The 16,067-nt window shown below is 44.4% G+C and overlaps 1 protein-coding gene across 4 annotated transcripts in view; it reads right to left on the reverse strand.

The window, feature by feature from the left end:
• Positions 1-16,067, reverse strand: part of LOC147459650 (uncharacterized) — a 98,858-nt gene that overhangs the window by 51,256 nt on the left and 31,535 nt on the right. For 2 of the 4 annotated variants that reach the window (XM_086510862.1, XM_086510860.1), the window contains exons 3-4: positions 1,554-1,635; positions 1,314-1,450 (exon numbers count right to left, since the gene is read on the reverse strand). In XM_086510862.1, the coding sequence (XP_086366988.1) occupies positions 1,314-1,450; positions 1,554-1,635 (219 nt within the window). The remainder of the gene's footprint in view (positions 1-1,313; positions 1,451-1,553; positions 1,636-16,067) is intronic. The other 2 variants (XM_086510863.1, XM_086510861.1) reach the window with 1 other exon arrangement.

A 16,067-nucleotide genomic window follows, 5' to 3' on the forward strand; every position in this document is an offset into this window, starting at 1 on the left:
TCTTTTACAACTAATCTCTATGTTACAAGCTCCACGAGTAAAAAACGCAATTTAGTTAATCACTAGGCTACTGGCTCACAAAGCTGACAAATGATTGACATCTAATTTTTCTGATGACTCAGCATATGGGCTATTGTCGTTAATATTCTACACACAAAGACTGCTAGCAATCAAGAGAGAAGTGTGGATATGGATATTTAATAGTAGGAGATATTTACTAGTAGAAGTGGCAGCATATTTCTCTTAAAGCTTTCATAGAAATAAAGAGTTTTCCCTAAGTAACAGCAATCCAATCCATAGGAATTCCTCTAGAGTTTGAAATCAAATAGCTCTGGAAAAATGTATCAGGTGATAAGATTTGAAGATCTGCTCGTGATGTGCATGGTCCAACTCCTTTGCAGCTCATATATCTGCAAGATTGTTGGGCTGTCTCAACTTCTTTCCATAATAAATTTGCATGGTGGGACCAAAACCCATGCAACCCCTCAAAACACTTATCAAAGCAAGAAGCCTTAGCATGAGAGGCACTGAAAACGACCAATTTCTAACTTGCTCTACGAAGGCACAGACCTGTAAAAGCTATTTTAAGTGGAACTCGTTCAAAGCCTGAAGGAAATGTTGAAAATTTTATTATCACCTAATGGTGGTACTTAGCAGCTTACTATGACCGTGCATGTGCACTTAGTCTATTTTGTCCATTATTTATGGCTGCGATCATTTTTTAGGTAAATTTGGTCGGTTTTATGGATACACCGCACTTCTGTTGGAGAGCGCCCCACATTTGATCCACTTGTCCCGTTTTTTTTTAAGCCTCAATTCTGGGGGCCCGCCATTTTGTCGGTTGTAAGCGACCTTTCCTCTCAATTTGTATCATATCATCTTTTGGTCTCTAAGTGAGCCACTTGCTTGTATGTAAGTCGCCTCACTTCTCTCATTTGTCTTAGATCATTTTTTGGTCTAATAGTCTCAATTGCCTCCCAAAGTATCAGCCCTATCACTTCGAGAAGACACTTATGTGCAGCAACCTCTTTGTTTGTAGCTTCTGCCTTGGCAATGTGGCATTTCCTAGCCTCGTCTACTTGGACTACCACCTTGCTTGGCATTATATTGAGAAAGGTCATATAAACTTATAAATATACAATATTGTCCTGAGACAATGTCCACTTTGTCATTCCCTTCCATCTTTTTGCTATTTTGTTTAGCACAAAATTTAGGCACCCCCCATTTTTCTACTTTTTCTTCATACACAAACCAAGGAAATTGCAACACAACCAGGAAAACAAGGAAAGTGATGCTTGCATGAATGCACATACACTGCCTTTCAAGAAGAACTCATGCTTGTTTTTCACAAAATAAAAACGCTCCAAGAGAACCTGTAAGATTCCCATTATGCGGAGGTGCCTCATATCAACACCAAAATTCAAGTTATCACGCCCATGTACATAGCCTCCTGGGAAACAGAAAACAAAATAGCAGTTTATTCACCAAAACCTAAATACTGGAACTCTATCCTGAATGAAACTACTTGCAATCAAACATTACAGCTGCTGTACCTTGAAGAAATACACCCAACGTGAAGAGTTTCAGAGCTCGAAGACCAGCTTTTTGGAAAGCATCAAGTCTATTGCGTGTATTCTGAGCAAGTAAAATTTCCCTATTTTAAAAAATGTATCTTGCCTTTTCATAAGGTCAGACAAGTCTTGATTCTTCAATCAGAAACAAGGGCCAAAACACTTGCACAAAATACAAAATCAGATACATAAAACTTGTAAAAGAAAGAAGAAAAAATAAAGCAAGGATAATATAGAATCCGCACCGAATCAACTGGAGCACGTTGCTGCTTCCCACAAATATAACCATTCTCGTCTGGCACACCATTTAACACGTAACTTGCCCAAGAGCAAAATCTACCAAGTCAAGTATGAGTCCAAATCTGAAGAAAGAGGATGAAGCCCATACCATATTTATCATTGTACCCCTTTTGACTTCTAGGGTGGAGACTTCATCTCGAATCGACACCGTTTACTCATCAAACACTATCCCCATGCCAAGTCTATAGAGCTCATGCATTGACAAGATGAAACTTGGGAAGTATACATTCCCCTCTGCCAAGACCCATGCCCCCCTCACTGTGTACAGGAGCCAACGAATTCAGCTTTTTACGGCCTCAAATCGTACATCAAATTACGAGAAAAAGTCATGTGCCTAGCGGCACCACTATCAATGGCCCAATCACGGGAGCCAAGCAAGGTAAACTCCCTCTCATGCTCCAATAGTGAGAGATCTTCATCTATGTAACAAAGGCAGGTGACCTAACCATAGTCACCGTTGAAGACAACTTTCCACAAAGAGGACATTTCCTCCGATAATTACCCTTCTCAACACAATGATTGCAAAGTCTTTGGATTTTCAAGGCTTCCCGCTCTGCATCAGTCTTGAAATAACTTGGCCCGCTCTATCCAACCTTCTGTTCCCCTTCGGAATCACCCACCAAGACCATGGAAGTTTCTAGGTCTGCCTTGGGTTCTGAACTGCTGCTCCCGGTCCAATACCATCCAGAGTAACTCCTCCCACGAGATAGTGTTCAGCCATCCACTTGTAATCATTGAAGAGTAGAAACCCGAGTAGGTGATTGGGACATCAAATAATAAAAAAGTTCTATTAATTCCCTAATTGGTTCTTTCCAAATGCTTCTGCTTGTTCTGTAAACACCTTATGGCCATGTCTATCTTCCTCATCCAAAGTATTTGTGTTGCTAAATGGACTTTTTTTTTATGAGTAATTTCTATTTATTGAAATTAGGACAGTTAAATGTGTGCACTTGAACTGTAAAGATTAGGAACAGTAAATCTACTGGAACTATTAAAAGCCATCAAGAACGGACAACTAATGTGTCATATGATGGGTGACATTAAGCATCGCGAAGAGGTTGTAGCATTAGTTTAGTTGGAGAGACCGGGAAGTGGATATTCCCGATGCGTCACAAGATGGGTGATGGGAGCATCGAAAAGGGAATATTCCATTGATCTGGCAGGAAATCCGAACTGGAAAAAGGAATACACGTAAAGACGCAAGCACAAGCATAAGAAGGGTTCTGAGCTTTTTCTACAAAAGCAGAATATTTTTAAGAGTTTTCCGGGAAAAGCAAATGCTTTCCCGCGAGGAATCTGTGTCTGCATAGCATTTGTGCATGAGAACTGCATCCGGGGATGCCTGGAATGTGTCCGCGTAGCATCAATTTTCAGCTCACTGAGTTTTATTGAGTTTTTTAACAGGTTCACATATTTTTAAAACTTTGACCGGCCACCCACTTAATAAGTGGGCCGCCCATGCTTAAAATAAAGCAAGGCCCCCTACAATAATAACCGGCGCTGGCTATCATGCTGAAAATAACCTTGCGATCTCTCTCTTTCTCCCCACACTAAAACCACCACCAGCCTCCCTCCTCCTCTAGCGCTACCCCCTGCACCTATTTTGGCCGCCGCCGCACCGGCTATTCCTATAAAGTACGGGTGCCTATAAAAGCAGCCCACCCTCTCTTTCAGCTTGCCAGTTTCAACAGCGCTAGAAGCAAGGAGCACCTCCGCCAGGAATCTGCAATTGATCATGCGAAGCCAAGCGCGAAGTTCGCTTTTCCGCACTTGGAGCGGCAGACACCGATTGTGAATTCGCTATACGTGTTGTTTTGTGTTTGTGCTTTCACAGGTACTCTGTCAAAGGAGGCCTTGGCCTATGCTCGCGGATCCCGAAAACACAATCAAGAACGGTCTGTAGGGCTCACACTCTAGGTATAGACGGAAACGGAATTGAGAGCTCATCTCTTGGGAATTTCCCGCACGGGAAGGAATTGAACAACGAGTCTAAGATTCAAAACGGAGTGGTCACTCCGATGCTTGTGCTTCGAAAAAGATTCTCCCTAATAAAGATTCTCTTATTTATTTTCAGCTTGTTGGTTATTAGTGTGTGCTCCCGTTTGTGACAATCTCCTGCTACATCTTGTTGATATGGGTCCTCATGACACTAGCATGGGCTCCATCCAATTCTTTCAACTGCATTTGCAAAGCAACTGTGACGGGAGGGGCACCACATGCCACTGGAAAAGAATAGACTGAACAACCTTAATGCACTTCAAATAACATTAAATTGAAAGAAATGCACGACACACGAGATGCGGAGTGGCGGAGTTCCACCCCAAGAGAGCACTAGCCCCAAACCATGGCGCCCCTTTCAGTAGTTCTTTATAACTTGGCCAGGTTCTGTAAGTTGGTAAACCTTCTTCTGCTGCTTCTTCTTAGGGTTTAGGCCCCTCAGCCATGACCTGCAGATCGGCTAGGGTTAGGCTCGAAGAGCCCTAACCCACTGAGTCTTCAGTGGCTTGACACATCAACAGTTTGTGACACCCCCCCTTCCTGAAAGAAGAGTAATCGTCGGTGATTACCGTATATCTGCAAAGCAACTCAAGTTCGCTCAAAAAAAAAAAAAAGAGGGTCATTATGAGGGACAATCAGTTTTTTTCATTCAAATTGTGTGAGAGTGAGCAGCAGAGAGAGAGAGAGAGAGAGAGAGAGAGAGAGAGAGAGAGAGAGAGAGAGAGCCCAGGCGTGCCAAAGAAGAGAGAGGAGAGAGTGAAAATGCTAGAAGATCAGATACGCTACAAGCAAGCACTTTCAATACACAATGTATCAATACATAAACCCAAGCAATCCTTTTATAGGATGTTGGGTTAAGGTAGAGCAAAAATGTGTAACTGGGTCAAAAATATAAAAGCCCATAAAATCGCTAAAATATGTGTGCACCCAACCACGCTCAAAAAATGACCGACCGGACACATGCTAAAGTGCCTGCCCGTGCAACCTACGTGATGTACAATGGGTGGCCAGCCCGAGACTAGCCGCACAAGATGTCAAAGCAATGGTGGTGTAACTCTAGCAACCCCTTTCAGCACCGGATGCTGAGACAACACAGATGAGTCGAAGGTGAGCCAAGGTCCTCTAAGGTTCAGCGTTTGTGAAGATGTCTACTGCATTGTCCGCAGTAGGGACATACTCCATATGAAGACCTCCAACCAAAACCAACTCCCGAACTGAAACTAATTTGACTATTTTGTTTCTAATTTCTATTTTTCTAGAATTAAGACTTTAATAAGAAATGTGCACAAGTTAACTAATAAGTTAAGGAATCACACGTCTGTAAGAAAAGCCATCAGGAAACAGACAACTTTGGTGTGTCATATGATAGGTGACAAGAAGCACAGTGAAGGAGTTGGCCTGTTAGTTCGGTGGTAGAAGACCAGGTAATGGTGGTCCCTGATGAGTCACAAGATGGGTGACAGGTTCATCGGTAAGGGGACACACGAAGGGTCTAAGGAGGAAATCCGAACTGAGTAAGAAAATACGCGTAAGAACGCAAGCACAAGAATAAACATGGGTTCAATGAAGCTTTTTACGAAAAGCAGGAACAATCGCGGGAAGGCAGACGCTTTCCCGCGAGGAATCTATGTTTGCAATGCATTCGTGCATGTGGTTGCATCCAGGGACGCCTGGGAAGTGTTGTTAAATGCATTGGTTTTAACTTATAAGGTTTTATTGAGTTTTTGGGCAGGTTCATACCAATTTTAAAATATGCCGGCCGCCCACTTAATAAGTGGGCAGCCACTTAGAAGATAAAGCAACAAAACCAGCCAGCGAATTCTCTCTCCCTATTTCGGGTAGAACAACGCAAAAAAAGGAAAAAAAAAAAAAAAAAAAAACGGCCGCGATCTCTCTGCGAGCAGCTATTCGTGCCGTGGTGAAGGAGCTATAAAAGCACCACATGCCCTCGCCGAAGGGAAGTTGCCAACGCCAGCAACTCTGCCGCAAGAGATCGCGAGACTACGAAGCACGGAAGTCGTTGTTCCCGCGCAAGAGCAACAGGTATCTATTGTGGATTCACCATACGAATTGTTGTCGCGTGTTTGTGTGGTTTGTTTTGCAGGAATCTCCCGTCTTACGGGAATGCCCTTCACAGGAAGTACGGCTTCACGTCTAAGTCCCTTACGGGAAAGTACGGCTTCGCGCCTAAGTCCCTTACGGGAAGGAACGGCCTTGTGCCCAAACCCTTTACGGGAAAGAACGACCTTCCGGTCTAAGACTACAGAACGGAGGGGTTTCCTCGGGTTCTTGTGCTTGTAAAAAGATTCTCCCTAATAAAGAATTCTCTTTAAGGGGAGGCACCAGCCCATCTTCTCGTCCCCAGTACTGTGTCGATTTTCTCACTCTCTCTCTCTCTATCTATTTCTCTCTATATCCTTTGGCTTCAATAATAAGAGATAAATTCTATTTATCTTAGTATATTTAATATTGTTATGCCCTCCCGTTTGTGACACGAACATAGTGATACTGCACCTAAAAGAAAGGGTTCTTGGCAATAGCTATGCAGCTCTGATTGTCGCACAAAAGACATGTAGTAGCACTAGCTATGTGGATGATGAAAATGCTAGGGTTCATTTGTTGCAAAAACACTAGGTGTCTTGGGGGTCTTGCTGAGAAGGTGCCTGTTGAACAAAGTGTTCCTGCTGCCTCTTCTGCCAGAAAGTGCTAGCGCTAGTTTTCTTATGTACTGGACTTGCTAATTGGCCCAACCTAGATCCCAACAAAAGTCACTTAAAAATAATAAGTGAAAATTGGCTAAAATAGGAAAAATAGGTCTATGCACTGTTGTTCTCGTGGAAATCTGATGATCATGCTGTGTGCAACCAAAGGATATGCATCTAATCTACTGGACATGTACGGTTTATAAACAGACTCATAAAAGTGCCAGAACACTTCCTAATCTAGCTGAATTGTACCCATGTCATGAAGTAGCTTGTCCACGTACACATAGGGTTCGATGTGCACGTGACAACCATATTCCTAAAGACTCCCCCAATCAGAACAGACAGTTGGGAAGGTTGCCGGTTGGAAGCTCTCATACTTTCTGGTGCCGGAGGCGGAGGAGGTCCCCCCTAAGGCATCGGAGGAGGTAGCATGTAATTCAAAAACTCTTGGAGACCTTGCAACATCAGGAAATTTTGTTGTGGGTATCATGAAAGTATATTGCAAAGCTCGTCGAGGAGAAATTGCAGGTACTCTGCCGAATCCATAAATGCCATGTGATCTTGGGTGCTTAATAAGACAGCGATGAAGATGGGAACGCGCGCGATGCGCAATGGACTAAGGGTCGGAGTGGCTAGTAAGTCCGGGGCAGCAACACCAAGATTCTTTGATAGAAAAATTCTTTAAACTCTGGAAGCGCCATCTTGCTTTGTCTGCTCTTGAAGGACCGCATGCTTTCAAAAAAGCACGTTCCAGAAACTCTGAGACCACTGTAACGAGAGAGGCACCACGTGCCAACGGAAAAGAACGGATTAAACGTTTCAATGTCACATGCACATAGCTCTGTGTGCCACATGGACATGCTTCGTCGACTTCCAGAGCCAAATTTGTACCTATCCCAAAACCTAGTCTTAGATTACATGATTTAGGGAATGTCGCAAAAATACTGTTAACCTGCTCGCTGCTGCTGCCATACGCTTTTGCCATCGCCCCCCCTTCCCCCTTCCGAGCTACCCATCGCGCCCCTTCCAACCCATCCCTCTTCTCCCCAATTCGCCCTGCCCTGAACCGCCCGTAGCTGCCCCCGCCCATCTGAAACGGGCCCGTAGGGCGGTAGACGTTGGCTTTCACCCGAATTTCTTTACTTTAGACACACACAGAGTACTTTGCAAAGGTAACCTGTAACGAGGATTAACACCTAAGTACACACACAGCTCCGGAACTAGATGTAACAAACTTGGACACTCCAAGTCAAGAATCAACCGCGACAACACCAAATAACCACTTCAAAACAATTCACAGATCACAATAGATTTGCACTGGCCCGGCGGAGTTCCGTGCCTAGAGATATTGGCCCCAAAGACTGGCGCCCCTTTCGGTATTTCTTTTTATATTAATCAATCATCAAAGTACAAGAGAGTGGTTAGGGTTTCACTCTCAGACTCTGCGTCCAGATGCTCTGAGAAGTGAGGCCCTCACCACTAATTTAAAGGTTACAAGGGATGCCCAAAAGCAGAGCCCCAAAAGCTTTTAAAATCAAAAGCATCAGTTCTCTCTCTCTCTTAGAGAGTCTTTTCTCTTTTTTTTATAAAAAAAAAAAGCAAAAGCAAAATTCGCGTCGCTCATCATTTTCCAATATATATATATATATATATTAATAATCCGCCTCCGCGATTTCCGGAATTTAGGGTTTTTGGCAAAAATTAGGGTTTGCAGGAATTTTAGGGTTTTTGGCAGAAATTAGGGTTTCTGTTGTTCGCCACGTCATCACTTTGTGACATACCCCCCTCTTGAAAGCATTGTAATCGACCACGATTACGCCTGCAAAACCGACAAAAGCCATAAACCGTCTTAGCAGACACTGACTGTTAGTACCTACGTACTAGGAACACACATCTAGCACATGTACAAAATCGACAGTCACATCACACGACATCACAGGACATCACCAGACATCACAGGACATCACATGACATTCAACATTCATTCGGATCTTAGACCATGATTTATCGGCAATGTAGCTAGCAATCACATCTAGGTCCAATCAGGACCTCATCGATGTCCGATTGACTAACCCCTATTGCAACCATGTCTATTCGAGATCAATCAGACCAAAATGCTGCAGTCATTTCGGCTATCAGTTCCTGCACTCACAAGAAGTCAAGAACAAATCAGTATCATAATCAGAAATTCCATTTGATAAAGTCATCCAGCAGAATACTGTCAGCTCTCAGTATCCCTGAAGCTCAAAGAGACATCAGTGACTTTAGTATCAAAATCGAGGCATCTGTTGACAAAGGAGTGGAGTGACTCCCCTCTTGTGCATCCCACTGCACCAGATCTTCGACCAAGCTGAGTTCTGGGTTCCGTTTGGAGTAGACTATGCTAAACCAAAACATCGAGGTAAAGTTTCACAATCCGAGGAGTATCTGCTAGGTCCTCCTCCTCCATCCACTTCGCATCAAATGCAGGAAAGTTCTTGAACTAAACCAAGAACCGCCTTCGGACTTTACCCTTATTCTTCGTATCCTTATGTGCCAAAATATGTTCAGGAACAAGGATCTCCTCGTTTTCTTCCACTTCGGGTTGCTCATCAGGCTCCCCATCATCAGGCACATCACCCTTAACAGGTTTCAAGAGACTCACATGCAATGCATTATGAATCCTCCAAGTATCTGGCAGTTCCAATCGGAAGGAGACATCATTTATCTTGTCAGTAATCTGGAAAGGTCCGTAGTATCACATACTAAGCTTTGGAAAAAGCCTCTCCTTTCCCTTTTTCTTTCTTAGGCGTGCCTTCTCAAAAGTAAGAGCACCCAATCATCCTCCTTCAGTTTCCAGTCGCGACGATGGCGATCCGCTGCCTTTTTCTGTCGTTCTTGAGACTTCTGTAAAGTCTCGCGAACCTTGGCAAAAGCCGTATCCAAATCTCGCGAATATTCATCCGCTTCAAATTTCTAATCTTTCGTGCTCAGGAAGGATGGAACCTTCGCAGCAGTTTCAACAATCTCACATGGCATCTTCCCTGTCGACGAGTGTATCGTGTTATTGTAGGCAAATTCCACCAAAGGTAGATATCTTTCCCATTGAGTCTTCTGATCTGAGATATAAGACTTCAATAAATCTAGAACCACTAAATTGGCAATCTCGGATTGCCCATCAGTCTGCGGGTGGAACGATGACGAGAACTGCAACCGCGTGCCAATGTTCTCCCAAATTGCCTTCCAAAACAAACTCGTAAATCTGGGGTCTCTGTCGGAGACAATTGTCTCAGGCATGCCATGTAATCTGAAAATCTGGGCCACAAACAGTCTCGCTAAGTGATCCGGCTTGACTGTTTTCTTCACTGGAATGAAATGAGCCTGTTTGCTAAATCTGTCAATAACAGTCCAAATACCATCGTAACCACTCTGTGTTCTCGGGAGATCAAAAATGAAATCCATCGCTATACTTTCCCAGGGGCGGGTGGGTATGGGTAAAGGCTGTAACAATCCCTGTGCTTTATGCCTGTCAAACTTGACCTTCTGGCATACCAAGCAACTGCGCACAAACTCTTCCACATCTTTCTTGAGTCTCGACCAAAAGAAATATCTCTCTACCCCTTTCATGGTGGTAGCAATGCCACGGTGACCCATAAAAGGTGGACAGTGGCAATCAGTCATAACCTTTTCCCTCAACGGCTGTGTAACGCACAACAGTCTTTTTCATCAAGTAGCCTTCCCGAAGGGAGTATCCCGCTACTGTCTCCCCATCCCGTATCCGTGTAAAAATAGCAAAATCTGTATCTGTGGCATACTGATCGACCATATCCTCGAAGCTCCTATGATGTATCGCGGAAATAGCCAGAACCAACGGTTTCCGAGACAAAGCATCTGCCACCACATTCTTCTGTCCCTGCACATGGACAATCTGGAAGTGAAACTGTGACAAGATGTTCGCCCACCGCATCTGCTTTTCCGAAAGCTGCTTCTGTGACAAGAAGTAACGCAAACTCTGATGGTCTGTAAAGACAGTAAAATCCGCTCCGAGTAGGTAATGCCGCCACTGAGTAAGAGCATGGATAACCGCCAAAAGCTCTTTCTCATAAATCTGTGCTGTCATCTCCGGCCTAGAGAACAAACGGCTCTCGTAAGCTATGACATGGCCTTCTTGCATCAAGACCGCACCCAGACTACGACCACAAGCATCACAATATACTTCGAATGACTTCTGCAAGTCCGGCAAAGTCAAAATAGGTCCCATAGTCAATTTCTCTTTCAATGTCTGAAAGGCAGTCACCTCTGTGGGTCCCCACGAAAAAGGTACTCCTTTCTGTGTCAAGATATGCAAAGGGGAAGCAACCTCTGCAAACTTTCGTATGAACCGCCTGTAGTACGAACATAGTCCTAAGAAGCTTCTAACTTCATGGACATTCCTCAAGTCGGGCCAATCACGGATAGTCTCTATCTTGGCCGAATCCATTTGCACTCCTGCTGCTGACACAATGTGTCCCAAAAAGTGTATCTCTGGTAGGAAAAATTCACTTTTCTTTGCATTAATTACTAACTTGTGATCTCGTAATGCCTGAAAGACTTGAAGCAGATGATCTCTGTGTACTGCCTCATTCTTGGAGAAAACAATGATGTCGTCAAAGAAAGTGCCAACAAATAGTCTGTACTCCCGAAAAATCCTGTCCATCATCCGGTTAAATGTCGCAGGAGCATTGGTTAAGCCAAAAGACATCACCAAAAACTCAAATAACCCAAAAGTCGTCCGAAAAGCTATCTTGTAGACATCTCCTGGCGCTATCCTGATCTGATGATATCCACTCTTCAAGTCAATCCTGCTAAAGCACCAGGATCCCTGTAACCTGTCGAGTATATCATCGATCCTAGAAATCGGAAATCTGTTCTTGATGGTGATTTCGTTGAGAGTGCTATAATCGATGCACATTCTCCAAGATCCGTCTTTCTTCAAAACCAACAACACTGGAGAGCAGTACGGTGAAGTACTAGGCTGGACAAGACCCTTTTCCAAGAGGTCTTTCACTGAGTTCATAATCTTTTCATTCTGTACTCGGCTCACACGATAAGGTGGCCGATTCAGTGGCGTGCTTCCAGATATCAGATCAATGGTATGATATTCAGGCCCTCTCAAAAGCAATCGGCATGAGCGTGGAGAAAAAAAATCTTGGCGTTCTTTTCTTCAGGTCAAAACATATTCAACCTTTATCCATCGTTCAGTTCTCCCAAAAGAATGAGTAAGAAAACTGAAGTTCATCAAGTACAATCTCTAAACCCTTCATTTATCAAAGTCGCTTTCTCGGCCCGGTAGTCAACCACGGCGTAGTTCTTGTGGTACCAAGGGATCCCGAGTAGAACGTCACTCACGTGCCCTGAACACCCCTGTCATTGCAAACGAAGTTTGCCAATGCTCAGTGTAATGGCAACATCCCATCCGGGTGCCAGTCGAACTACCTCCGCCTGTGACGTCAGTCTGTCGGGCGTAGTTCCAAATCGAGCCGCCAATTCCAAGAGAAAAGAAGTTGGCCTTGGCTCCTTCAAAAGAGCTTCCTAATCCTTCACTTTGCCCCAAAAAAAAAAACGGCAAAGTTTGTACTTTCATTCATTTGATTCGGTGCAAGTCCCACGCCATGTGGTACCAGTTCTACTTTTCTATCTGCCTTTTTTGCCACATTCCTCAGCTGCTCTCAAACTCTTAGGCCTATCGTCGTCTTTATCATTCTGTTCTTTCTATGCCTTATCAGGGCACTCTGCGGAGATATGTCCATGTTCCACGCATCCAAAGCACTTCCCCTCTCTGATAAAGCGAGCTCTCTCCTCAGGAGTAAGCTTGGGTCGTGTATCCTTTTTTTTCTCTAGGTTGCTCTTTTTCATTCTACTTTCATTCCCAGAAGTCTGTTCGGCTCGTTGTGTCATGGCCTTATCTGTGGGGTAGGTCAAACTGCCAGAGTGAATGGCAAAGCCCCGCTTCGCATGACTCATCAACTCCTGAATAGAAGCTGACTTCTGTTCCAAGCAGTGATCTCGGATCTCTGTAGGTAGACCCAAGGTAAACCGCTCAATCTGTTCTCTGAACGAGATCTTCTTGAATGAAGAGGCGGGTAGAAAAGAGTTCCAGAATCTTTCACAATAAGCATTGATTGTATCTTTCTTGGTCATCCGAAGATGGTTCCAAGCAGCTCGTACATCTCGTTCATATTCGTGCGTCAACCAAGAAGAAATAAAAAGCTTCTTAAATTTCAGCCATTTAACTGGCGCAGCCTTGTTTAAAAGAAGCGTGGGCCACCAAGTACGAGCATTCCCCTTAAGGTAAGAGGTAGCTCTCTGAATCTTGGAGTGCTCTGAATAGCGTCCTCCCGCGAAAGCGATGTCAAACTGCTGTATAAAAGACAAAGCCTTCGAAGCATCTGAGTATCCTGAAAAGTATCAAACTTGATCGAGTGGCAACCTTCCTTAAACTCTCGGACTTTCTTGCTTTTATCTTCGAGAAAGCCATACTGGTTGGCTTTGTAAAAATTCTTCTTGTTCGCATAAAACTTTCCGTCATCAGAATCTGAGCTGTCTGTAGACGAGTCCTCAGTAGAACTGTCAGTCTCTGGGCGAGATTTAGCCTTCTTTGCCTTTCTCTTGCCCTTTCCAAAGCGTTGCTTCTTGCTTCGCTTTTTACCTTTTCTGTCTTCTTCGCTCGAATCCGAGGAGCTAGAAGAACTGTCAGAAGAAGAACAAGAAGAACTGGGTAGGTCTTCAAACTTGACGCGCTTCTTCAATTTCTTTGCCTTGTCAAATGTCGACCGACGACCCAAGTATCCCGGGAAGTCAGTGCCTTTCTTCTGCTTTTTGCCGTGCGTTTTGGCTTTCATTTGCGTATCAAAAAGCTGAGCAATCCGTGCATCAACCACGTTCTCCAGTTCCTTCTCCGTATATTTCTTGGAGGCAGAAGGTTTCTTGAGAGCGGGTTTCGGGAGTGGTGTTGTGGTTCTCTGCAACTCCATCTGTACCTCTTTCAAAGAGGTCTGGTTCATATATTTTGCCATCTTCGGGTCCTTGGCAAAATTGAGCATCATCTTTGTTGCATCGCTGATCAACTGGCGACGCTCTATCTCTCGCCGCTCCGCCTAAGTAGGCCAAGGCGGGCCATACTCTCTGCCTGAATCTTCGTTGTGATCCCAGCCCGCATCTCCAGATGCAGAGGGAGTCGACTGATCATTGCCTGAAGCCATAGGTGCCGCGGAAAAAAAAATTCGAGGATCAGATTTCCCGTAGAAGAGAAATCGGCCGTGCTCTAATACCACTGTAACAAACTTGGACACTCCGAGTCAAGAATCAACCGCGACAGCACCAAATAACCACTTCAAAACAATTCACAGATCACAATAGATTTGCACTGGCCCGGCGGAGTTCCGTGCCTAGAGATATTGGCCCCAAAGACTGGCGCCCCTTTCGGTATTTCTTTTTACATTAATCAATCATCAAAGTACAAGAGAATGGTTAGGGTTTCACTCTCAGACTCTGCGTCCAGATGCTCTGAGAAGTGAGGCCCTCACCACTAATTTAAAGGTTACAAGGGATGCCCAAAAGCAGAGCCCCAAAAGCTTTTAAAATCAAAAGCATCAGTTCTCTCTCTCTCTTAGAGAGTCTTTTCTCTTTTTTTTATAAAAAAAAAAAGCAAAAGCAAAATTCGCGTCGCTCATCATTTTCCCAAAAAAAAAAGAAAAAAAAATTATTTTATATTTTTTTTAATAATCCGCCTCCGTGATTTCCGGAATTTAGGGTTTTTGGCAAAAATTAGGGTTTGCAGGAATTTTAGGTTTTCTGGCAGAAATTAGGGTTTCTGTTGTCCGCCACGTCATCACTTTGTGACACTAGAATGCTCCGAGCAGACGCCGACAACCTGTAGGCCCCAAAATTAGCGCCCCTTTCGGTATTTCTTTATTCTTTAACAGAGGGAATAAAACCTGTGTTCTCCTACAAGCTGCCCCGCACAATCAAGGCTAAGAAACACCTGTTCTGGCCCGATTTCGGCAACATAACTGTACTAGGACGCTTCACAATCACTATCCCCACGCAATAGGTGACTTTCCCGACGCATACGGACACTTTGCAAAACCTGGCGAGAATCTGCAGCACGCTGAATTCTCTGTTTTCTGCCCCAAAAATGCGTTCACCTGTACAACGGTCCCCTTGCGTCCCTGAACCTCCTAGGGGTATTAGGGTCCGTTTAGGGCCGAAACCCTAAACCTGCAAAAATACACAGCAGGCTGTAATTCCCTGTTTTGGGCTCCGTTTCGCGTGCCGGTCGCATCTGTAGCAAGACCTCGCGGTCCCGCACCTGTAGGGCTACTTGCCCTTTGAATCGGACAAGATTTCTGGCGTGAAACCTCTCCGAATTCACCTGTACCTACGGGGGATTAGCCGCTAGCTAATCCAGTACCTGTGCAAGAGGCTCTTGCCTCGGCAATCGCGCATGAACCCACATAACTGCACATTGGTCAAATGAAAAGCCCACTAGTGGGGCATAACATACTGCTCGTAGGGGAGAGAGAGGGCAGTGCGTAGCGTGCAGGGCATCACTCCTAGCACCGCACTGTACATAAGAGGGAAAGGAAGCACTCCATAGCTCTTAACCTGTGACAGAGTGTTGCAAATGAGCCTCCCTTCTCTAAATTCAGCGCCAACTCCTTCTTGCATTGGAAAGTGCACAAAAATGTGACACTTGGCGCATTTACAAGCATTTTCCCGTTTCGGATTCGCCGCTTAAAAATATCCTGACCGGTTCCCCAGTTGACTTCGCGGCAGAGTTGTAAAATGTTCCCCTAGTCATACTGGAGGTAATGACGCGAACACATTTCTCAGCCCAAAATAGCAGTTCCCTAAATTTTAGGAGATGCTTCCGTTGAGCTCCCACTGGTCTTCTGACCATCTATCCTCATTGGGACCGCATCCAAAAATGCAATGTGGCCCAACTATCGGATACTTTCAGTTGGTAGTCACACCTTGACTTTAGGCCTTTATTGAGTTCACTTCCTAGTATCCACCAACTTGCTAAGTGCGACAAGGGGACCTATATGATCTTGCTCTGAGCCTAGACATCCTCTTACCATACGAATTCCAATGCCGACCACTACCCATTTGCGGGTGAAACTACCGTTCACATTGGCCATGCAATGTCCAACCGTTTGCTACTTCAAGAAGAGGGTCTCAAAAATAAAACAAAACCCCTTGGAAAGAAACCAACAACTAAAGTTAGCAGTTGCCACGTCCTCGTGACATAGTTAACAGTTGCCACATCCCCGTGACATACCCCCCTCTTGAAATCGCAAACGTCCTCGATTACATACCATAAATACACGCCACTGATGATCTTGTGCTATGTATCCGCAAGAAACGTCATAACATATAGATACAAATGACTTAATGAGGCCTTCATACTTTTGTCATTTCCATCTATTACACTGAATTCATATGTACATTTGATGTACTAGCTCTATGATTA

Source organism: Adiantum capillus-veneris, chromosome 4, assembly GCF_014529385.1.
Source record: "Adiantum capillus-veneris isolate H3 chromosome 4, ASM1452938v2, whole genome shotgun sequence".
Lineage (NCBI taxonomy): Eukaryota > Viridiplantae > Streptophyta > Polypodiopsida > Polypodiales > Pteridaceae > Adiantum > Adiantum capillus-veneris.